This window comes from Pempheris klunzingeri, chromosome 9 (assembly GCF_042242105.1).
Source record: "Pempheris klunzingeri isolate RE-2024b chromosome 9, fPemKlu1.hap1, whole genome shotgun sequence".
NCBI lineage: Eukaryota > Metazoa > Chordata > Actinopteri > Acropomatiformes > Pempheridae > Pempheris > Pempheris klunzingeri.
Genome location: NC_092020.1, coordinates 25294090 through 25319846, shown reverse-complemented (window position 1 = coordinate 25319846; position 25757 = coordinate 25294090). Strand labels below are relative to the sequence as shown.

The 25757-nt window shown below is 42.8% G+C and overlaps 1 protein-coding gene across 1 annotated transcript; it reads left to right on the top strand.

Annotated features, from left to right (window-relative positions):
* On the top strand, positions 1–23888 carry b4galt1l (DP-Gal:betaGlcNAc beta 1,4- galactosyltransferase, polypeptide 1, like). The gene is made up of 6 exons (XM_070836555.1): positions 1–755; positions 10545–10780; positions 18397–18584; positions 21217–21339; positions 22793–22897; positions 23160–23888. The coding sequence occupies exons 1-6, from the start codon at positions 407–409 to the stop codon at positions 23287–23289; spliced, it is 1131 nt and encodes a 376-aa protein (XP_070692656.1). The 5' UTR covers positions 1–406; the 3' UTR covers positions 23290–23888.
* Positions 23889–25757: the final 1869 nt, after the last annotated feature.

Here is a 25757-nt window from a genome sequence, read left to right as displayed (position 1 = left end):
AAGCCAGTTGACGGAGACACGGAGTTCCTGAGCTGCTAACTCTCGGTAGCAGTTAGCGTTAACAGTTAACGTCACTTTAAAACTGAACGGACGGAAAGCTAATTTTAGCTAACTGCTATCCGACCGCGGCGGAGTTGAAACTTTTCCCGTCACTTTACTCTCTAATTCGGCTTCGTTTTTGGGGAGATTCTCCTTTAACTTTGGCCGACTCTCGGTGTCCAAAACTTCGAAACTTTTAACGAAAATGGAGCCCGAAAGTAGCAGCTAACGCCGAGTTAGCGGGGAGCAAGAGCCCGGTGGAGACGTTACAAGTTGCATTTCCGCGTTTTCCTCGTCGCTGCCAGCGGAGCCAGAGCCCCAGTTGGATTATAACTAACTCCTCCAGTTGGTGAACCAGACAGTCAGGATGGCCGCAGAGTCCACCGTCAACTTTAACCTCCTCCACCGGACCTGTAAGCTGGTGGTGCTGCTGTGCTTCCTCCACATCTCCGTCACTGTCGTCTTCTACGTCCGCAATATGGACATCCGGTTCGCCTTCGTTCAGCACCAGCAGTCCCAGAACAACATCACGCCGCCAAGCCTGCCCGACTTCACCACCACCACCAAGACCGAGCCAAAGGAGGCCCAGACCAGGAGGGGGGTGTCCGCGGAGGTGCCGCAGCGGGGGCCGCAAGAGGAGCAGAAACCCCCGGAGGAGAAGGCGGAAGAGCCGGGGAAGAAGCTGGAGAAATGCCCGGAGACATCACCTCTGCTGGGTAAGATTTCATATGTGTGGTTTCATGTCAGAGCAACAACACCAGGAGCTGTCAGGGGTTAAAGAAAAAGGCTGCAAAGTGCTTTACAGGGACATAAAACACCATAAAAACAAGACACAGAGGCATTAAATTGCACGTAAAAGATAATAAAAGCACAAGAGAAGATGCAATAAAAGAATGTGGATAAATAGTTACAGATTAAAAGAAGTTAAGTTGCTCAGTGATGTTTTAAGGCCTGAGTTTAGCTTTAGCAGAGCTCAGGTGTTCAGGAAGCTTGTTCCACAGGTGGAGAGCGTAGAAACTAAAAGCTGCTTCACCTGGATTGGTTCTGATTGTGGGAACGCTGATTCAACCTGAGGAAAGAGTTTGGTTAAATGTTGATGCAATGAGTGAATTTCCGTGGCAAACACACTCACTGTTTGGTGAGTAAATGCATGTTTCCACCCCAGTTTGTCAGTGTTACACGGGACTGTGGTGTATCTGCTGCTGGAACAACAGTGGCAGAGGTTTTTCATGTGTAACAGCATCACTAGTCAAAGTGACGCACCTCTGTGTTCACACACTCAGGCTCTGTTCACAACGTTTACCTCCACAATCTCTAATCAGATAAAATACAGATGAGATTTAATGACTCTGTTGGTCAGATGTGGTTTAACCTACATCCTATCCTGGTGTTTGAGTGACTGGTAGGTAGTAAAAGTGTTGGAACTGGTCCAGTAGATCACCTCAGCCAGCAGCCACCAAACGGGCTGCAACGTGATCCTTTGGGACAACTGCACCTGATCACAGTAGGTCCACTAAAAGAGCTTCTTTGATCCACTGACAGGCTCAGAGTGTTATTCTAAGTGTGTGACAGCATCATGGAAAGGATCCCTACAGAGAGAGACCTGGAAGATCCTTTTGGTTTAACCACAAACAGCACACACACCAGACTCCATTCACTAAAACAGCGATTTTACCTCACAGGACACAGGAGCTGCTACAGCTGCCTCCATCAGTTAGTTATGTTAATTTGACACTTTGGGGTTTTAAGTGGTTTCACCTGATCCTACACAACTGAACCAGTTCCAAAGCTTGTTGTGCCAACCAGTCATTTAGACGCCAAAGTATGTAAAAATAGGGCCTTTAACATTTACAATCCCCAGAGGGACTTTGGCAAAGCTCCAATTTGGGAAGAAAAACTCTATTTCAGTGTGAATGGAGCTCAAACTGAGAGACAAAGATGCATTTATGAATTAGCTCAGCTTGATGTGGACATACCGTTCATCCCTGTGGCTCAGTGGGCGGCGTCAGGCTTGAAACTGCAGCTCCCATTCACAGCGATCAGCAGCCCATCCTGTCATTGTGTGTGTGTGTGTGTGTCTCTCATTGTGTGTGTGTGTGTGAACGGCCTCTGAGAGTCAACATGTGGCAGTAAAACGAGAGCGGCACACCAACCGTGCGCTGGTGATTATTCACAGCGTGGAGATAATCATCAGTACTCAGACACAACATGAGACACAACAGATTTAACACATTATTTAACCTGTTTAAGGTCTTAAATCATTCAGAATGTCTTTATTAATTAATCTGCTGATGATTTGCTCATTAATCGATCAATCCTTTTGTCTGTAAAGTAGAGAAAAATGTCCATTGCTGTGTTGAAGGTGATGTTTTCAGATTATCTTGCCTTCAGTACAAAATTTAAATATATTCAGTTTTTAATATATGAAACACAGCAAAGCTTTGAAATGTTTAAATAAAGAAAGAAATTGTATTTTAAACTTTATTAATGGGACAGTAGCTGAAAACTGTGGAAAACGCCGTGAACCCAAGATGGCGGACTACCGGTTTGTTCTGCATTGCTAGGCTGATTTGCATGTGTGCAAGGCGCCCTAGCCGTCTGTCATCGTTTCGCTAACAATCTCTGCTCGCTCAAGAAAACGCTGGATACGCCACAGTATTCTCCCACCTACTGGTGGTTACAATTTTAGAAATATCCGTATACATTTTGACGTGGCTTAGATATCGCAGTTGTTTTCTTAATGCTTCCTTCATTGAATTTTTAACGCCTAAATTGATATTTTAGTCTGTGCTGAGGTGGAAAGAAGTTACCGTTTCTATTGTTGTTGTCTATGAGTAACGCAACATCATTTTCTTCAAGTAAAACAAAAGTGAAGTGAGTTAGCAGACAGATGAGCAGACGGCACAGTTTTAAATCCACTGTTATTTGGATTTTAACCACAGACTGTATAAACGTAAACCGTTGGAAGACCGCTTTGATGCCTTGAGTTTGGCTTTATGGGTGTCGCCATCTTGTTTTTTTTTGGAGCCAAAAGTGTCGTTTGCCTCTGATTGGTTAGTGAGCAGGTAGCCCCGCCCTAAAGCCAAAGCCATAATTTACTACATGAACATCCTGCTGTGCTGAAGAAGACTGTAAACTAGAGACTGAGAGCAGAAACTCATCAGGAAAATGTTCACTGAGCTGATAAATCAGGAGAGAAGTCGGCTCATTTTCTCATTGACTTCCATCCAATCAGACTTCTGTTTGGAGCCGGTGGAGTCGCCCCCTGCTGGACATTAGAGCGAGAACGCAGGTTTAAGAACGCAGCTTTAAGAGTGTGAACTCTTCTATATACAGTCTGTGTATTTAAACACACACTCTGCCCTTCCTGTTAGCCGCCGCTGGCTTTTCTCCAGTGGCTGTGCAGAAAGCAGGAAGGCTGTCGTCAGCAACTGTCCCGTATCTGTCAGAGGTCCCGAAGCATTATGGAAGTGTGTGTTTGGAAACTGCAGCGTCAGGAGGTCACGCTGTGGTCCCGACACCTTCTGTGCCCGACCACCGTCAACAGGAAAGCCAGCATGAGACGAAGGTGCTGATGGCAGCTTTCTCACGTCAGGCTGCTCGATCAGAGAGAAATTATCTCTATAACCTCGACACCTACTGAATCAATAAAACAGCTAAGGATAAAGCTAACTTTTTACCTATTATGATCATCATTATTGTATCTTAACTACATGTTAATTCCTTAAGATCCACAACGATTGTCAGTTGTTAAATTAAAAAAAAAAAAAAAACTTCTCAGCACCGGTAACGTTTCCTGGATCTGGTCACCCCGGCTCGGACTAGCCAGCTGCTAGCAGACCCAGCCGCTGATTCGGATAAAACGCCGCTGGCTGGACGAGACGCGAGAGGGTGACGGAAGCATGTGTGGCTTGTTTTCAACTGAAAGCCAAAGCAGCTGACGGCTGTGGGCCACTGAGCGAGTGTCGGAGGAAGATTAGCGACATGGAACAACATGTGAGAATGAAGATAAAACAGAAAGATGAACGGGACACCAAGAAAGTGGAAACCACCACCAGAGGCTTTTTAAGCTCTAATTTTTACCCCAAAAATCCCCCTTTTTTGTTCTAATATGAAAGAAGTGTATATTAAAAGATTCTTTCTTAAATACATAGGGCTGACTCACTTAAATACAGTTAATCTCTTCTTTATAATACAGATTTCTTTGTCTCTCTGGCAAGAAAAGGTGAATAAACACCAACAAAAACTTCAGCCGTGGACCAAATTATTACTTTAAACACCGTTATCTGAATCGGCCCTGAATGTCACAGTAGTTTTATCTCTAGTTATTGATAATCATCCCTCCTGCTTTGAGACGTTTGATAATTAGGAGCCTAAACGCTCTTCAGTCGGTGTTGGACGGTCAGATTGTTTAGAACTGAATCTAACACTAAAACTGTTGCGTCATGTTTTGGAAAGCTGACTTTTAAGGAGGCTGAACAAAACAATTAACACATTTAGTTTTGATTAATCTGTGGAGACACGCGTGTTGCATGTGAGATCAGTTTAATTAATCCAGACGTAGGCCTGGAAACACCCGAGGAATAATATAATAATAATAATAGTAATATAATAATGGACTGATATTTGGGAGAGCCCAGCTAAGACAGTCGGCTCGAGATCTTGGCGTTGGAGGCAGCCAAATGGCGGACCCTTTCCATATTGTTTGGAGTCGCCTTATAATCCCTATAGTACCTTTTTTATGAAGTGCTCTTGTTGGCGAGCAAGAAAGCCATGACACGGACGTGGTGTTTTTTTGAGACTACGGCTTTAAAAAAATTAGAAATCACTAGAAGAAATGGATTTCTTACTCTGAGTGACTCACTGTCTGTTATTATATTAAGATTTTAGAAGTGTATGTTGGTTTTGAGCCTTTCAAACACACGTTTTAATCCTCCGTGTGGGAACAGTGGGACTCGCTTCTTCTCGTTTTTCAGCCAGTTTTAACCAGACTTCAGGAAACCGAGCGCTGAGTGAGGCAGGACAGGTTTTGGATGAGAGCCAGGCAGCAGAGCAGGTTTCAAAATGTGTTGTTTTTTTTTTTGTTTTACATGTTTTGTTTTTAGATTTGGTTCTAAAATTCATCAGATGAGGAAGTGAGGAGAAATGTCTCTGTTTTGTCGTTGACAAATAGTGCCTGCTAACATACCTTTAGTGGGAAAGATTGGCCACTGCAAGAGAGAGAAAAGAAAACGCTTTTAATTATATGAAAAAATCTAAATATTAACGCCTTCTTTCTTCAGGGTCTCAGTCATTTTTTGTTTCTTTATTGATCATTTAGTCATAAAAACAATAGTAAATTGTGAAACAGCAATGAATAGCTGAAATGATTAATCAGGTGTGTTTTACTGTTAATTAATTAATGGATAATAGTTTCTGCAACCAGACTTTAAACCTCTGAATGTTAAATGTTTGCAGTGAAACTGGTTTGTATTGACTCTGACAACATCTACACAGTGTTTGAACTCTCTGTTGGTTTAAACGGGGGAACAAACTCACTTCATCACCACAAAAGAACGATGGTCCTCGATAACTCTTTCTGAGGAGCCATTTTTTAAAAACCATCCTGATTGTTACAACAGCTAAAGTCAAAGTCAGAGTGTTTCTCCACATCCAAGATGAACCTCTGGTCGTCCGTGGTGTTAAAAACCCTCTGAGCGGCTGACGTCTGGGCTGGTGCCCCCCCATTAGAGAATAATACTGATGTGCTGCTGGAGTATACCACTGAAAGTCTGCATGGGGGCTTTTATTTTGAAATCTGAGTTGATTCTCTTTGCCGTTTGTTTGTCTGACTTCCTGCCGCCTCATCTGCTCTGAGCTGCTTGACGTTCTCACCCTCTGCACAGGAACATCAGTGGGGTGATTAGCAATAGAGACCAACAGTGTTTTTCCAAGCTGTAAATGGTTTATTTCTGCTTTTTTAACATGGAGGTCAATGGGGAATGACTCGCTTTTGAAGCCTCAAGTGGCCAGTCGAGGAACTGCAGTCTTTGGCATTGACTTCACTTTCCAGGTCGGAGCTTGTAGGTCTGTAGTTTTGGGTCTGTATTTTGTCCAAAGCTCCAAATCATCCGCTGGCGGGTGAGTCTCCATAGCGAGATCTGGATCCACAGTTTGGACCGAAGACCTGAGATTTCACCACGTTTCCTTCACGCTCGTCAACTTAAACCTCCGAGAGCTCAAAGTCCCGCAGAGTGGAGCAGCTTTAAAGGGCTTATAGAGCGAGCCGAGGTTCAGGGTGGTTTATTTCATACATCTGAACCAATCAGAGCCCCGGTAGAAGCTCCTCCTCTTCCTCCTCCTCCTGCTGCTTCATGTTTTCTGTCTGTAGCTCAGTTATCTCCTCCTATCTTCATCCACTCATCATCCTCTCTCTTGGCAGCACTGTTAGCTCTCCGCTAGTGTGTCTGAGCCCCTTTTCTACTGTCTGACTGGCTGTAGTCTGTTTTTCACGGCCTGGAGTTTTCTGACTGTGGAGCAGATCTCTGCAGCAGCTGACGGTGTTACGAGTCTTTTGGGAGACGGATTGTAGAAAACCAGATGTGTCTGAGGCAGATTGCATTCTCAGTATTCGTCCAGCTCTACTAACAAGAGCAGTTTGATTGTAGTGGAAGTAGAAGTAGTGTTTGTAATACTCTCATCTGTTCTGGAGGTACAAACATCTTCAGTACCAGCATCAGTACTTGTTTTTATAGACTCATGTTGTCATGTCTTTAAACACACAACATAACTAACATAATGACTTTGTCTCTAGAGATCCAACACCTACAATTTTTCACGCTGACTTGGATGCAGAAAATATCAAAACTAATAGAATAACAACACAGACATGAATGATTTTTCCTTCCTGGTTCCCGTTATGGAGCCTTGTGTTGTTATTTTATTAGATTTGATAAGTAAAGGAGCAAAATATGACAAAATTATGACTACACAGCGGCTTAGCTCTTGTCCTTCGCAATTAAAGCCCTCTCCTCTTATACACTGAATACTGTTTACTGGAAGGAGCCAACTCAATAAAATGGCTCTCCATTAGCTGAGCAAATCAAGACCTGGTTCCAGATTGTCCGATCCATTGGAATCACGCCTCTCTGAGCTTATTAATCCCCTTTATTGACTTTTAAGGAAATGAGCATTGCAGTTTCTTTTAACAGGTAATAAAACTGCTGGTTGATGCTGAAAACTTGTGTAGGCCCTTTGTTTTCCACAAAGGAAATTGATCAAGAATCAATAGGGGAATTAATTAAGAGTCAGACCAATAAGCAGAGTTGGTCAGTTTCCATCTCTACCCACAGAGTTAACCGGCAGCTCCTGTTGTATTGACACGCTGTTAGCTACCGGCTAACGTTAGCTGTCTGCCTCTCTGCTGCAAAAGTTAAAATCCTTTATTTTGTTAAAAAAATGATCTAAAAAGTGTAAAAAAAAAAACCCAACTTTATTTAAAATGGAGCTTCTGGCAGGTCAGCAACACATGTTCACTGCTTAATTTAGATTAAACAGCTGATGGCTAATTAAGAGCCGTTTAGTACCTGTGTGATTCATAATCTGAACAGTTTATCGATAATACCAAAAGGTAATTCGTTATTTGCAGCTCTAGTGTAAATAGCAGTAACATAAAACATGTATATATTGATTAATTGTTTGGTGTTTTGATATATCAGTCTGCAGAGTCCTGGCTCTGCAGGTCTGATGTGGTTTCTTGAGTTCAGGCCCCCAAGCTGACACGCGAACATGTGGATGTGATGAAGCCGCCTCAGCTCGTCTCCGTGTGATCACTTTGTGAGACTCTGCTGATCAGACGTGTTTGTTGTCAGTCTGATGGCGTTCATGTTTCCTCAGCTGTGACCCGTCCCCCCCCCCCCCCTGTGTCTCTGCTCTTAAAACCACCAAAACTAAACACCCCAGGTTTCACCTCTACATCTGAGGACACATGGGCGCCTGAGCAGTGGGGCAGGAGGGCTGCAGGACTCTGAGGTTGTAATTCAGCCCTTTTAACTGTTTCATTTTACTAGAAATCACAGGAAGTGCTCTCTCCCTTTAGTGCTAGCTTCACAGCGGAGCGTTCAGGTCCAGTCAGAACTAACGGCAAATCAGACGACGTAGTTTAAAATCATCAAATGTGAAGAGGATGTGGAGGGTCTGAAATGGAGCTTTTATCTGGGAGACTGGGGCTCAAGTCCCGTGTTGATGTGGTGTTATTTAACATTTATTTCTACACACACTAACACGGTGTGTATGAGGAGTTAGGATTTGGCCAGTAATCTAAGTAAGAGTTTATTATTTTTTTTAAGGGTTTAGAGTTACTTTCCAACAAAAGCTTGGTTTGGAGTCGAAATACGTCCAGATGAGTTAAGTATCTTTGCAGTTGGTCTTGGCAAACTATGAAACATCTGCATTGCGTCACTCTGAGACGACGTTTAGTGATTTTCAGTTGCTGCTGAAACTAGAACAGAACACAGTGGAAAAACTAATGTTTCATGGTAGAATATAAAGTGAGCTTTATACTGAAAGTATGTATTCAGAGGTAGAAGCGTCCTGTGTGAGTTTAGAGCTCTCGGCCTCGTCCCTCTTTTCTCTCTGACGGCAGGTCGTGGTGACCTGACAGTCTGATACCGGTGGACTTCAGAGTCAAACCTGTCTGACTGCAGCGTAGACGACCCTGAACGCACCACAGATGTTCACATGTCTCAGCAGGCCGAGAGACGGACGGACGGACTGACTGATGGACAGGAACAGATAGACAGAGAGATGGACACAGACAGACCAACAGACGGACAGAGAGACTGACAGAGAGACGGATGGACACAGAGAAGGTCCCGATGTAATTTGCTTGTTTCCAGCACGAAGGAGACCAGAGTGTTTTATGTGTCTGTGTGTCTGTCTGTGTGTGTGTGTGTGTGTGTGAGTCCAGACTGACCTGAGAACAGTTCCTCCTCCTCCTTCTTCTCTGTTTTTTTTTTTAAAGTCTGTCTGTCAGGATGGAAAAGTACCAGCTTGAGTCTGTGTGTTAATGAGCTGTTTGGACAGAGACCAGCCTCCTTTCTGCTCGAACATATTTGTCTGATTACACACCGAGAAGCCTGCCGAAGTTTGGAAAACTTGTCTGCTGGATTAAGAAGTTTCCTCTCCTGCTGTTTGTGTTAAAATCATTTCACTCTCAATACGAAACTGTGGCTGTTTCAGGACTGTTAGCTGAATAAAACACGACATTTTGAAGCCGTCACTTCAGTTATTCTGTCACCGACCTTGAATCCTGAATGTTATTGGCAGATTAATGATAATCTTAACTGTGATTCCATTAGCTGCTTTAGCTTTCTGATGTTTGATATCAGTTCATATGTGTTTGGCTTTTTGGATCTGGTCTCTTTGTTTGTCTTTATTCCACCAAACAATTGATCCATTTCATCCATATTCAAGATTAAAGATTCAAGATGCATTTATTCTCACTATGCAAGCACAGTAGTGAAATTTGGAGCAGCCCTCGTGGTGCGGTCACATGTGACATAATATAAAAGCAATAAAATCTTCCTAATGTTATTAAAAAACTAAATGGATAAATACAAAAAAAAAACTATGAGGTCAAGGCAACTTTTTAAGGCGGTGAGATGTCAGGACAGAATAAGTGCACATGTGGAGGTAGAGTGCATGATGTCTGTGTCCCATCATGCCGTGCAGCTGCAGCCGAAGCCTCAGAGACGGACCAGGCTTTCTCACAGTGTTGTGGAGCGTCTCGGCTAACATCATTAAATATTAATCCGCCGACGACACATCGGCCTTCGGAGAAAACGAGCGGAGGTTCTGGTCCACGCGGCAAAAAACCTGCAACTGGGTTCCACCAGTTCAGATGAAGCCTGGCTTGAACTTAAACTCTATCTAGTTTACACACTCATCACATTTTAGGGGCTTCAAAGGCAAGAAGTTACAACCTGAATTTCACACTCAAGTAGGTGTGAAAATAGCAGTTGTCCGTGGTAGATTATACCTCTTTATGATTTGTGCTCCCGCTTTCTATTTTAGGTTAAAAGCTTTGTGCTGACTGTGTTTGGTGTTTGGTGATTGATGTTTGCTATTTTTAGCCGTTTAGCCTCTTGTGTAGCAAAGTGTTCAAAGACCGTTGGGCACAAGAGACTTTGATAACTTTATTCACTGCTTCACTTATAGTTTGCTTCACTTAGTGTCGTCCTTCAAAGTTATATCAAAGGTATGAGAAGTGACTGTAAGGATTGTAACGTCTGCTGTAATTCTGCTTTGGGAAACTTGCATAGAAATTTAAGATTGTTCCTTGTATCAGTTGTGAACATTTCCTGTACACCAAACAGCAGATTTAGCTTCTCTTCCTCCAATGAATGTTATTTTGGATTATTTCTTCCTCCTTCCTGTCTCCCTGTGAAGTCCTGAAGTCGCTGTCTTATCTAAAAGCCTCCTGCGAGTCAGTTTTGAGTCTGATTTGGATGTTTTTGTGTCCCCAGTGGGTCCGATGCGGGTGGAGTTTAACATTCCTGTGAATCTGGAGCAGATTAAGAAGAACAATCCCGACGTGCAGCTGGGCGGACGCTTCAAACCCAAAAACTGTGAGGCGCTGCAGAAAGTCGCCATCATCATCCCCTTCCGCAAGCGAGACGAACACCTCAAGTACTGGCTGCACTACCTGCACCCCATCCTGCAGAGGCAGCAGCTCGACTACGGCGTCTACGTCATCAACCAGGTACAGAGTGATGTCACTGTGATGTCATCAGATGGCACGGCTGCGTTACAAACTGAAGAGAGACAACACGCTAGTCAGCGAGCTTCAGAGGTGTTTTTATGTGTTTTTTTACCTTTTGGAGAGAGACAGGCTAACAGTTTCTTCCTGTTTCTAGTCTTTATGCTAAGCTAAGTTAGCTGCTTCACCCCGTTTCCGGTCTTTATGCTAAGCTAAGCTAGGTCTTTCATCCTGTTTTCAGTTTTTATGGTAAGCTACACTAAGCTGCTCCTGACTTAAACTTCATATTACAGAACATCTTACTTTCAGCAAACCAGAGAAGAAGAGCATTTCCCGAAATGTTGAACTACTCCTTTAATGCTGCAGTTATGTCATAAGGGAGTTACCCGTAGCAGCCGGGGTTTACTTGTGACTAACATAGATGTCAACATCCTTTCTGTAAGCTCTGATATATCTAAAAAAAACCACAAGGCTAAACAAAGATGTCAGCTGAAATCCATCACTGTCATGCTGTCAGTACACAGTGTACACACACCGTCACATGACCAACAGAGTAACAGCAGGTGTGACTGTGCGTCAGCGTATCAGTGCGGAGGGTGAAGTCGCAGACCTGACGGAGCTCCTCATGAAGTGACAGAAGATAATGCGCCCTGGGTTTGTCATTGAAAAGGTCCTGGAAAGATCCTGGAACATCCTTAGTTGAAGTGAAAACATTCATATCTGTATAAACAGACTCAGGGAGGGAGTGCTCACAGTGTGTGTGTGTGTGTGTGTGTGTGTGTGTGTTCGTCATATCAGCCCCAGCACAAACACACCATGACTGCCGTTATTTCTTAAGAGTTGTTATTATAGTCGGACTGGATTAATCACCGTAATCTCCTTATTCTGGCAGCTGTGTAGTTTTCACGTCTCTGTGAGCTGAAGGTGTGACAGAGGTTTAGATTGGACGCTCGGACACAACAAACTGATATGAATGAGGAGACTGGCTGTTACAGTCAGTACTGGATATACAGAGACAGTCTGTACTTCCACAGCGGTCATGCTAGCACCTGATTTTAATTTTTTATTTTAGTTTTCGTGACGACAAAAGACATTTTACTCTCATTTCTGTCCTGTGCTTTTAATCTTTTTGTGTGTGTTGTTAACATTTTGAGGCCACAGCTGTCTCCGTCTTTTGTTGTGTGCAGTTAGATTAGCGGTTTGCTGCCTGGTTCTGTTCCAGAAAACTAAAAAAAGGGCGAGGTAAAATTACTGTTTTTGTCAATGGAGTCTGGTCCAATTGAGCTCAACTTTTTTTTTTTCTTTTTTACTTTGATGATGCTAACAAAAGAGCAGTTCTACCTTCATGCTATCGTCGTTAAAATGAGGAGCTGCTTACAGTTACAGGTTCCAGCCACTGTGTTCAATCTGAACATCTGCACAGCGCAGCATATGATTTAAAACAAAAAAACACCAACCAACAGACATGCAACCACGTGTTTTGCAAGTTTTGACTGAAGGAGAACAAACTGCAAAACAGGAAGTCACCTGTCCTGCCTGTCCTGTGTGTGTGTCAATGTTTTCTTGTATGTTTGAAACACTGTGTTGCTGATATTTCAGCCAGGACTCCCTTAAAAAAAAAGAGATCTCCTTCTTCGATTAAGTTTTAAAAGATAAAACAAGTCAGGGCCAGTTTAAATCTGTCAGCTCAAGTGACCTGATGACTGGAAAACATACACAGCATCCTCACTAAATACATCACAGTTAACATGTACTAGATTATTGTTATATTCAGGTTTTGGACCATTTGTCAGACAAAACAAGCAAACTGAAGTCTTCTCCGTGGCTTGTGAGGCGTTTTTCTACTTCATTGTTCCTGAACCGTTCACAGTCTAATAATTAATGAAGTAAATAATCATTGTGATGCTGAAAATACTGGTTATTTGCAGTCTGGTTTATGAGATATTCACCCGCAGCTGTTTACTCTTATCTTGACTAAATATCAGAAGCACCTGACGGGATAAGACGGTACAGTTAGACAGACTACGTCCTCCCAAATGATCCTGCTGTTGCGTCAACAAGTCGCTGAAACATTTTGAACACAGATTAAACAGCCATCATAACTTTAGATTAGATTTGATCAATATAAAAATAAAGTAAAACACAAGGACGGCAACAAAGACACACACACATTTCTTCCAATGTTTCCAAAAACGAGAGTAAAACCTTTTTGTGGACTCAGTTATTTCAATTCAAATCATTTTATTTTCATATGCACAGATAAAAACTAGTTTCTCCACTTTATCCACTCTCCCTCAATGCTGTTTTAAAGACTAAAAATAGTCTATATTAGTAAACTAAATACATTATGATACATTTTTTAATCAGTTATTCTCCACATAAGCTTATAAACCACATAAAACACCTTAACACTGCATGAAAAGCGGGAACATTACTAGTCACAGATATATGACTTGCTCTTGTCCGTCTATAACCTCCATGAAGGAGGATTTATTACCTGTTTTGATTAGTTTTAAGGTTTAGTTTGATATGTGGGGAGATGAGCAGGCCGGCAGACACGCCGTCTGCGAGGACAATGCGAGCCGGACCAGTTTAGCGAGGTAGCCGCCACACAGAGGAGAGGTATGCTGAGCGCTCCCGGCCTCAGGGCGTACGAGTACGACATCCACTCCTCTCCCACCGCTCAGGTTTCACATCAGCTGTGTTGTTCTGTACCCAAACGCACTTGTGTCATCATCTACGCAGCTTTTGTTTCCCCAAGCACACGTGAACTGTACTTGAGGACACCTTTTCAGATGGTGCGGTGCACAGTGTTGATGCTAATCAGACTGAGGTTCAGGTGTGCTCAGACCTGGGCGGGAAAAAAACACTTTCTGTGCTCATCGTCTTCTTCTGTTGTTTGTTTGTGACTCTGACTCACAGTTGTTCTTCTCTCTCTTGTCCTTGTCCTTCCTCCTCCTCCTCCTCCTCCTTTATTTTACTTTCCTCCTCACACTGCCTCCCTTGCTCACACCGCCTCCTCCTCCCTCCCTCCCCCCTCCCTCTGCATGTCAGGCCTTTCTGACCAATGGCTGTGGTCGCTGGAGACACCAAGGCCCTCCCCGCCGTTTGGTCTCGGCCAATAGCAGCTGGTTTGGGCTGAGGGGGCTGCACTGGTAATACACGCTTCTTTCTTCTCTTTTTTTTTTCTATCTGCTTCCACTTTTCTCTGTGTTTCTACCAACAGAAATCCAACCAGAGCTCATTTAACCAGACACGACTCATGTGAAGCATCTTTTAAACATGTTGCACTGCAAACTGAATGTTCTGTGTCAGTCTTTACTAACCTCTTTGTCCATTTTTCATGTTACAAACAAGAAATAAAGAAAAAAAAAAAAACACACGTCCACCAGTCAAATACATAAAGCACAGAAATGTATTTATGCAGCATTCAAATATTCATCTAAGTGTATTTTTTAAATGTGACAAAGTGGTCACACAAGCCTCATTCTTACTCCCACAGTTTGACATGAGTGGATGTAGAGACCGTAGACTATAAAAGAAGTGGATGTAGATTGCTGTTTTGAAGCCTCAAGTTTTGCCTCACGGCCGACGCCATCTTGGTTTTTTGGAGCCAGCAGTGGCGTTCATGAAGACCGCCTCTGATTGGTTAGTGAGCAGGTAGCCCCGCCCCCTCCTCTTCCTGGTCTGTCTTCCTCTAAATGGACCATAATTTACTAAATGAATGTCCTGCTGTGCAGAAGAAAACAGTAATCTAGAGACTGAGAGCAGAAACTCATCAGGAAAATGTTCACTGAGCTGATAAATCAGGAGAGAAGTCGGCTCATTTTCTCATTGACTTCCATTCAATCAGACTCCTGTTTGGAGCCGGTGGAGTCGCCCCCTGCTGGACGTTAGAGAGGACGCAGCTTTAAGGCTCCTCAGGAGGCTACGTCCACTTCTTTATACAGTCAGAGACGTCTTTAATCACCTGTTTGAAAAACACCAGCAGCAATCAGTGACTCGATCGTCCAGTCAGATATTCGTGAGGTGGAGGTGTGTTTGTCCAGACACGTCCCGCACTGGAAGGTGGAGCTAAGAGCCGGCCGTCACAGATAGGAAGGGGGGCGGGTGTAGGAGGGACGTGATACCTATTTAAATATGGAGATAAAAGAGCTCGTATCCAGACGGTCTCTGCTGGAGGACGTTCATTGACATTAAAAGCGACAGATGTTGTTTTTGTCGACCACCAGGTGACACACCGGGCTGTGAGCGACCAGGTGGAACAAGTATTCACGCCCATTACTTAAACTAAATGACTCCAGTACAAGTAAAAGTTCTGCATTCAAAACCTCACTAAGGTAAAAAGTGTACTTTACATAGTCGTGTTGCAGTGAAATGTTTCCAGTTACTACATGATGACGTAGTGAAGCAGATATTTATAGTTACATATTATAGAAATACTCAAGTGAAGTACACATACTTCTGTAAATGTACTTGTATATTAGTGCTGCAAATATAGCTTACTGTCCAGTTACTACTGCCACTGAAAACTATAATGATATATTATTCATAACTGTTTTAATTAATCTAATTGAGTGTTTTTATTGGGTCAGAAAATGTGTATATTGAGATAAATGTCATATCACAAGTTAGGCTGAAAATATTATTTATATATTGCCTAATTAATGTGATAAGTAGTTTCTCCTTAAATTCTGTTATTTGTCAATTTTTTTTCACTGTGCTCCTAAATTTTCTCATGTAGGAAAAAAAGCCTTGAATTGATTAGTATCAATGTATTTTTAACATTAGATTTAATGTCTCATGTTGTTTTTTTTTACCTTATCACACTGAGAACTGTGTTTAAACTGATCTGAGGTCTGCGTGAGGAGACTCACTCTCACTGCACAAATGCATTCGCGTGATAAATAAGTTGATGAGCGTCAGGTCGTCCGCAGGCTTCGTCATTTCAGCTCTGATGATTGAGCTCATCACAGGTGTTGGTCGCCTGGCAACCTGCGGTGTGTTTACTACTGCCAAATGCCCGTCATAGAAACCTGAGGAGGCGTTATTTTCACTAACACGGCAGGAAGACTCGCTCCCCCCCCCCCCAGTAATTTTTTAAAAATTGTCGACATCATGAAGTACTGATTTTTATCATCATAAGATTATAAAGGGAAAAATTCAAAGCATAAATCCTACAGTTTTAAGAATTGGCTCTCTGAAATCTAAACAAGGAGCTTTCACGTCCCCCCAGATCACTTTGTATCTTTGATCTCAAGGTCGATGTCGGCATGTTTTCTCCAACAGGAGACGGTCTGTATCTTCTTATGTCTGGAGCTCAGCACAGCTCTCACCTACGACCTCGGTAACCCCGACGACGGAGCATCACTCCCTTATCTGGAGGCGCCAGCTAACCCAAACAAGCAGGCGGCTAAACTGTGCTCCACAGACGGAGACGGGGCTTTTCCTACTTTAGGTTTCACAGTCGACCTGAATGAGATCCCTTCCCTCGCACACAGACATTAGTCGTTCGCTTCTCTCATCTGTTAAATCTAAATCCTTCACATGATTAATGAATACTGCTCACATATTCTTAAATATCTGCTGTTTAGCCTTTAAATTATAAGTTATCCTTTCAGCCTGTCAGTATTTTTCCACAAAAGTGCAGTAGAAGTTTTGGCATAAAACAAGCAGACACAAGACGAACAGATAAAGATTTGTTTTGAAATGATCTTCACTATTTAAACTCCTGCCTCTTCGCAGAACATTTTAATCTTTCTGCAAACACAACGAAACAATGAAGACTCACTTCTAACAGACCAGGAAGCTTTAGGGTAGGACTGTTTTCCTCTTAATGGGACCCTAACTCGCTAAACGAACACCATCCTGCGTTGATGAAGACTCTAATCTAGCGACTGAGACCTGTGTGTGTGGTCTGACCTGCAGTGTGTGTGTGTGTGTGTGTGTGTGAGATGCATGCAGGTTTGGATGTCAGGCTTCAGGTGAGACAATGAGAGGAGAGGCTCTGGTGAACTCATTCTGTCAGTGTCCAAACAAAGGCGTTCAGATCAGACTGACGCTGGACAAACAACCTGCTCTCCTCCTCTGAGGCGTTCAGGGACTCTTCAGACAGCACTGCTACATACGTACCAACAATCCAATCGCCATCTTCATCTTTCACTTCCCTCCAATGTGTCTCTGTCCCTTTTTAAATCCCCTCAGTGTGGATGCAGATGTGTGAGTGACAAACGAGGAGTGAACATTCAAACAGACTGATGATCATTAAGTGAAGCGATCAATGAAGGACTTTGGTCTTTGTTTCCCAAAATAAACTAACCAAAGGTCACTTCCCGATGACTTCAGTTCTATCCGTCTGTTATCACTTGTGAAATATATTTTTCATGTCTCAGCCTTGAAATTCATAACTTCAAAGGACTTAATACATTTGAAACTTTAAGTCAAACAAACTTTGAAGGAGAACTCTGGTATTTTAAAATCTGCGTCTCAGTTTTACACATCCTGGTGTCTAAATGATTGGTAGGTAGTAAAAGTGTTGGAACTGGTCCAGTAGATCACCTCAGCCAGCAGCCACCAAACGGGCTGCAATGGCTGCAACGTGATCCTTTGGGACAACTGCACCTGATCACAGTAGGTCCACTAAAAGAGCTTGTTTGATCCACTGACAGGCTCAGAGTGTTATTCTAAGTGTGTGACAGCATCATGGAAAGGATCCCTACAGAGAGAGACCTGGAAGATCCTTTTGGTTTAACCACAAACAGCACACACACCAGACTACATTCACTAAAACAGGGATTTTAGCTCACAGGACACAGGAGCTGCTGGTCTACGGCTATTAAACAGCTAGTTTGGATCTGAACTAAATCACCAAGTCGTGTGTTTTGTGAGGTAAAATTACCATTTTTGTCAATGGAGTCTGGTGTCCTTGAAGAGTACGATGTAACAGATGCTTGTGGTTAAAACCAAAAGGATCTCAAGTGTTTCTCTGTAGGTAAAATGGACATTTAGCCATCTAAGAAAAGGCCCTTCTAAAAAAAGGGTTCACTGCTTTACCTTTTCCATCAGGCAGCCCCTTTTTGGCAGGGAACTGAAACCGTGCCATCCATCGATGCTCTCTTCCAAGCTACCAGACTCCATTGACAAAAACAGTAATTTTACACACATTCAGAACACGTGACTGGTCTACTGCCGCTTCAATCGGTTACTTTCTTTGTGTTATGTTGCTACTTTGGTATTTTAAACAGTGAGTTTGGATCTAAACTAAGCCCTGTGTTCTTCAAGGTTAAATCCCTGTTTTTGTGAATGTAGTCTGGTGTGTGTGCTGTTTGTGGTTAAACCAAAAGGATCTTCCAGGTCTCTCTCTGTAGGGATCCTTTCCATAATGCTGTCACACACTTAGAATAACACTCTGAGCCTGTCAGTGGATCAAACAAGCTCTTTTAGATCAGTTGCCCCAAAGGACCAACTAGTCATTTAGTCACCAAAATGTGGACAAACAACGCCCAGGTGTGAAAACAGTGGCGTTATCCCGCATGATGTAAATGTTGTACGAGTTTTAAGTGATACTCGGTGTTGAAGTCAGCTGTGTGTCTCCAACCCTCTGTGTGTCTGTTCATCAGGACGGAGATGTGATTTTTAACCGAGCGAAGCTGCTGAACGTGGGCTACATGGAGGCTCTGAAGGAGTACGACTACGACTGTTTCGTCTTCAGCGACGTCGATCTGATCCCCATGGACGACCGCAACACCTACAAGTGTTTCAGTCAGCCTCGACACCTGTCCGTGTCCATGGACAAGTTTGGCTTCAGGTGAGACGATTAAACTCTTCTATACTACGGAAATATTGATTAAATATCTATTTGACACATTGAAATAACAGCTGTAGATACTAAATCTGATATCTTACAGCTTGATTCTCATTAAACTGAGTGTATTTTATCCAGAGAATCAGTGTTTCACATGTCATCAGCTCAACTCTGGCAAGGTTATGTTTTTATTTTTAAAATCTCAACCTTCCTGTTCTGGTCTGAAACTCATAACGGAAAGACCCACAGAAACTCACAGATGTTATCGGCTACAACTCCTCATACAGGAAGTGACATGCAGACAAAGATGGCCGTCTCCAGCTGCGGTGTGATGCAGCAGGACGGTTAAAGTCTCTCTGAAGCCTCCATCACTGCGATGACAGAGCTGAACATATTCGGTGTGGTGCTCTCTTTTAAGCTACCAGACTCCATTGACAAAAACAGTAATTTTACCTCGCAGAACACAGGAGTTGCTGGTTTACGGCTACCTTGGTCGGTTAGTGTGTTTGTGTTACTGAGTGACTTCGGTGTTTGTAAGGGTCAGTTTGGATCTCATCCAACATGTTAAAACACAAAAAGTCACAGCAGCTACACCAGCAACTCCCCTGCTCTGTGATTTTTAAATTACTGTTTTTATCAATGGAGTCTGGTGACTTTGTAGAGAACAATTTAATGGCTACAGTTCCCTGCTGGGGACTCAAATAACTCTAACTATCCCTGTAATTATGACACAGACGCTTCTGTCCGACCTCCACAGTTAGTTAATCTGAAGAAAAGCACAATTTAATGAACAATAATAATAAAAATCTGTATTTATATAGCATTTTTCTCAGCAATCTTCTAAAGTGCTTTACAAAACAAAGTAAAACGAGACAAGACAGTGAAAATAGAAGCACATAGGAAGTAAAAATAATTAAAAGAATAAAGATAAGGAACAGTAAAAAATAAAAACATTTAAAAAGTTACCGAAAAGTTTTCACAAAGACAAAAGTTTTATGATGATATTTAACATAAATGTTGCTGTAACCATGGAAACTGTGGCTGTGGCGGCTCGGCGTCTGCGTTCATTTTACAATCAACCCATACATAAAAGAGGAATAGATGGAATAAAACAAAATAAATGAAACACATCACACAACGTCACAAACAAAACCACAGCAACAGGATGCCAGTGATGGACCGACAGGCAGAGCGTTCAGCCTTTAGCGGCCGCGGTCGGTCCTGTTGGCGTGCCGTTCAAAATATAAACACCGAGAGTTAATGGAGCAGAGGATCGTGGTTTTGAGTCTCTGTCGGTTTGTTGTTGGAAAGTTAAAGTTTTGTAGATTATAACCTTCATCCACAACTATATTTTCAACATGCAGTCGGACCTACAGGATCTGCTGGACAGATGTTTTGTCCTAATTGTAGAAAAAGTGAAATCCTTTACACACATCACAGCGTCAAGCAGGTTTATAGGGAGAAGCACCACAGAGTCTCTTTTTAGAAATGGAAAACTCGATGATACTCATGTGGTTCAGGCAGGAATCCATTTTAAGTTACATTTATGTGTTCAGGGAAAGTTTGAGCACATAAAAATATGTTTTTTAATTTTTTTTTTTTTTTGATTGAGAAATTTGAGAAGTTGTTAATCAAATAATTTAATTTGAGCAAAATCTCCTCTCTGCACTACATGATGATATTTTCCATCTACATTTAATGCACAATTCTCAAACTCAAAGTTTGTAAGTCCTTAAATACGATCTGAACACTTTTCTTTCTGAATTGAAAGAAGAAGAAGAAGAGAACGGGAAGATGAAAGATCCCCTGTGTTAAATTTAAATGTTCATCTGCTGTATTTCATCCAGACTGAAGGTGAGAGGCTGTTGTCAGCGATCTAAGGGTGTAATTTACCAACAGCCTCCACAAAATGTTGTACATTTTCCCCTCCGTCTCCTCAGTGCCAACGCTTCACTGTGCGCTGTAATGGAAAGTGTGTGTGTGTGTGTGTGTGTGTGTGTGTGTGTGTGTGTGTGGAAACCGCTGAGTCACTCAAAGTGCTCTGATGAGAGGGTTGGAGCTGTGGTTCAACATGCTGGGGTGAATAAAGTAGAGCCAGCTGCTGCACAGACAGTGGTGGTGGTGGTGGTGATGATGATGATGATGATGATGATCCATCCGTTTTGGCTCCAAGTTCACTTCCTGTCACAAGGCGACTGCAGGAACGTGTGTGTGTGTGTGTGTGTGTGCTGATGGTGACACCAGAGAGGAAGAGATCTGCTCTGAAACACCATCTGCCAGAATCCTCACTTCCTGTTTTACTGTAGACACACACACACACACACACACCGCTGATCTGCTGTCACTTTATCCCAGTCGAGACCCAACTACAGGAAGTCAGAGTGTTGCTGGTGACATTAAAAGGAGATGTGTGGATGAGTTCCTTTATTGTGATTGAATATTAGTTCAAATCACTTTATTTGTCCCTTAAGGGGCAACTTGAGGAGGCAGGTGTGCAAACATGAGCACACACAAACAGTTTATTTACCTTCCTCATGAACCTCCACCTCAGGGTTTTAAAATAAACTTGTCTCTGAGTGTCAGGTGAGACATTTTATCGTGTATTTAGTGTTTTCGTCCCGTCTGTGTGCTGCAGGTTACCTTATAATCAGTATTTTGGAGGCGTCTCCTCGCTGAGTAAAGAACAGTACCAGAAGATCAACGGCTTCCCCAACAACTACTGGGGCTGGGGGGGGGAGGACGACGACATCTACAACAGGTACTGACACACACACACACACACACACACACTTACACAACATAAACACACACACTCTGTGTCAGTGTGTGTTAGTGAGTGTGTGTTTGACACAAACCCACACAGAGACAAACATACACACTCACACATGCTGACACAAGCATAAACACATGGATATGATATGCCATATAATATATATTAATATTATGTCATACAAACACAAACGGGGAACAAAAAAAATATATATACACACACTCACAGATAAAACACACACACACACACATCCAACAACTAGAACATACTGTATATAATGTACAATAATTAATAATATCAGTATTTAATGATGATGAATTAAAAATCACACTCCAGTCATCATCACTACCACGTTACTCACAACATTTATTGTACTTTAAGTTTCCTAAGACCTTTATTTGTTTGTCCCGCGCAGACGCATGTGAGGTGATAATGAAACACACTAATATAAATAAAAAAAGAAAGTGGGTGTAACGTTTTACTGAGAACGTTTTACTGAGCCGACATCAGAAGGAGTTCTGTGCAGCTTCTCTGGTGTGTGAAACATCCTGTTGAGAAGGTTTATCAGAGTTTGTAAACTCGTGTCCACGTCACTGCGGCTTTTACAGAATGGAGGTCGTGTTCAGTAGTTTTCTGTTGTTACTGATTGATTTAGGCTGCAGAGAGAAACAGACCGACCTCTGGACAGATGTCAGAACAACAGTGACGGCGTGAATGAGGTGACCTTGGCTCAGGACACAGGCGGGGGAGTGGTTCATGCTGGGAAACACTATCAACTCCTGATAAAGCAGGATGGATGGTGTCACCGAGGGCAAGGTTCCAACATGAAGGAACAGGCTGTGTTTCACAGTGACTCGAGGCTAAATTCCACCAGAAGCGTCTCGGCGCTCCGTTAAAGATACTCGCCTGGTTTATTTCTGACGGGCGCCGCAGCATGTCTACAGCTCAGAGCAAATGAGGCGGCAGGAAGTCAGGCTCAGGTTTCAAAATAAAAGCCCCAGTGCAGATTTTTAATGGTATATCCCAGCAGCACATCAGTATTATTTTCTTATGGGGGGGATGTGGAGAAACACTCTGACTTTGACTTTAGCTGCTGTCTGTAGCTGCAGCACAACAAAGCAGGAAGTACATCCAAGAAACACATTTAAAGCAGCAGAAGAAGAAGAAGAAATGAAGCCTGTTGGATCCTGTTAGAAACATATTTAAAGCAGCAGAAGAAGAAGAAACGCAGCTCCAACATCAGTTTAATAATGATCGGAGCAGGTCGACTCATCAGCCGGGAAAAGGAGGACGGAGCAAAATGAAACCACAGCCGGAGCGTGACGTAGACGAGCCCGGTGGGATGTTGCGTTCAGGATCCTGTTTGGTTGTTTGGTTGGTTGTGGATGTGAGTGCAGGTTATCTGAGCAAAAAAAACGATGTCGCTTGTTTGTGCTTTCAGGCTGGCGTCTAAAGGGATGTCCATCTCCAGGACGACCGGCGAGATCGGAAAATGTCGGATGATCCGACACGAGAGAGACAAACAGAACGAGCCGAATCCACAGAGGTAAAGACTCAGACAGCACGACCGATCACCAGACCAGAGTCAGGTCTCATGGTCACGACTCCACAAGTAGAATAATAAAATAAATGATAAAATATAATTTAATAATTGAATTGAAAGTTGTGAATGATAAATTGAGTTTCTTCTGAAGTTAGCAGAAGTGTTTTTTATCTCAGATGAGCGGTGGGAGCTTCTAGGGTTGGGTACCAAACTCTACCGAGTACCAATTCTTCTTCTTCCTCCTCTTCGTGCTTCCTCCTCTCAGGTTCAACCGGATCGCTCACACCAGAGAGACGATGCACAAAGACGGGATCAACTCTCTGTCCTACAAGGTGGTCAAAATGGAAAAGTTTGACATGTTCACTAAAATCACAGTGGACGTGGGGAAGCCGTGACGGCGCGGTCGGAGAGCTGGACTGATGCAGTAAAAACCAAATGGTACCTTTGACACTTGAATCTTTGAAGTTCTGGTCCGGTCGGATCGGACGTGCTGGACTCGATCATCAGCTGTTTCTGCTGTTTCTCTGATTCTTCTTGTTTTTGCACAGACAGACAGACAGACTGAAAGTTTGTGTGTTTTTTGGTTTTGTCTTGTTTTTTGTTCCACTGTGGAGCCTCGAGGACTCGTCTCTGATTGGACGCTGACTGTAACCAATCGGCTGCCTCCGTCTGTCAGTCACACGCTGCTGCTGCGACACATCCTGCACGAGCCTTTTATTTTGAAAAGCAAACGGCGACAATCAGCGCTGCCGGGTCACATGGTCTGGGCTTTACTGCTGGGGGATTATGGGTAATGAATAGGTTTAGATCTGGTCTGATCCAGATCCTGGTTCTGATTGTTGAACTGGATTCTGTTGATCTGGTTTTTAACAAATCCTGGTTCTCAACTTAGTTTTCTCGTAAAAAAAAAAGAAACCAAAATATTTGAGTGAAAGTTCGGAATATAATCCTAATTTGTGGTTCACATATTAGCTCTTTAAATTATAATAATTAGAATAACAAAATATATATATTTTCCATACAGCAGCTTTACATCAAATTGTGTATAATAACTTTTAAACTAATTAAAATGCAGCAAACAAAACATTAACAAACAGTAAATCTGGTTTGATTCTAAGAATAAAATGTAAAATGAAATTAAAGTTAAATTAAATTTTCAGTAAATATAAAAAAAAGTCAGGATTGAAAAAGAAGAGTTGAGTCTGAGGCCGTTTCAGATTTGCTTCATTGCACCATTGTGACGTTTGATGCTGTTACAGACACACAAGGAACCCTGACCAGAGACTTTGGTTTGAGACGTCTCAGGTCAGTCCTGGTCCCTGGCGGTCCTGGTCCCAGGTTGTCCTGGTTCCTGGAGGTCCTGGGCCTTGGTGGTCCTGGTCCCAGGTGGTCCTGTTTCTGGTTCCTAGTGGATCTCGTTCTGGTTCCTGGCCTTCCTCGGGTAGCGCTGCGTTCACTGACATCCTGTAAACGTGTGTGCGGTCTGCTGACTGCCGTGACGGAAGCTCAGCAGGGTCAAACTTCCCCCCTCAGAAAAATGCAAACATGACAGAAACAGTTTTATTCATCAGTCTGGAACCAGTTTCACTTCAGAACCAGATCTAAACACCTGGCCCCGACTGTGTGTGTGTGTGTGTGTGTGTGTGTGTTTTTTGTCTCACGCTTTAAAGGTCTTTATTATCAGGTTGTGATAAATGTTTGTTTTTTTCTCTCTTCACAACAATCCAAAAGTTAATTTTTGATAAAAAAATGTGACACATTTCAAATCCTGATCAGCTTGTAGCCAAAAAAAAAAAGAAGAAAAAATGTTGCCGGGAGACCAAAACCTGATCGATTGTATCTGAAAGTGTCCTTATCAGAGCTGTCGGCACCAAAGACTTGAAGACGTGAAGACTCTCGTGAACGTGTGAATGTGGCCACCCCACAGCTGCAGGTGTTCATCTCATTACCGATGACAGACACTGATCCAGATCCCAAAACATACAGCTGCTCTGTTCACATACGTTCTGAATCGAATAATCAGCCTGTGTGTGTGTGTGTGTGTGTGTGTTACGATGCTGTTTTCTATCTTGAATGTTGGCGGTTGAGTGTCTTTTGTTAGTTGTCGACAGGTTTGTTTGTTTCTCTGCAGACCAAAAAAAACAAAAAAAAAACAATCTTCATTTAATGTGCCTTAAAATGAATCCAGTGTAAATGGGCGAAATGGTTCAAGTGGTTTTAAACTGGTGGAGGGAACCAGTCTGTGTAAATGTAAAATGTACGAGGATGTGAAGTGTGATGATGATGACGTGAAATAGAAGTGAAGAGCCGAACCCAAGTCTGTGTGTTCATTGGAGGGTTTGATGGTGTTTTCTTTGTTCTTCAGGTGCGGCGGCCCACCTCCCCTCTGTAGGAGCTGTAGCCGAGAACGGGCGGCGAGCGAGCTGCTATAGCTGTAATGTAAATCCTTCAGGGCAACCAGGTGCTTGTTTGATCCACTGACAGGCTCAGAGTGTTATTCTAAGTGTGTGACAGCATCATGGAAAGGATCCCTACAGAGAGAGACCTGGAGGATCCTTTTGGTTTAACCACAAACAGCCGTTATATCGCTCTCTGCACACACACCAGACTCCATTCATAAAAACAGTGATTTTACCTCGCAGAACAGAGGAGTTTCTGGTCTACTGCTGCCTCAGTTGGTTTGTTTGTTTGAATTATTATGTGCTACACAAGCCTTTAATGGATCTGAACAAACCCTTTACAACACCAAAGTCACACAGTAACAAAAAAACAAATTAATTGATTGAAACAGAGGCAGAGCAGCAAGTACTGTGTAAAATCGCTGTTTTATGAATGTAGTCTGGTGTGTGTGCAGAGAGCAATA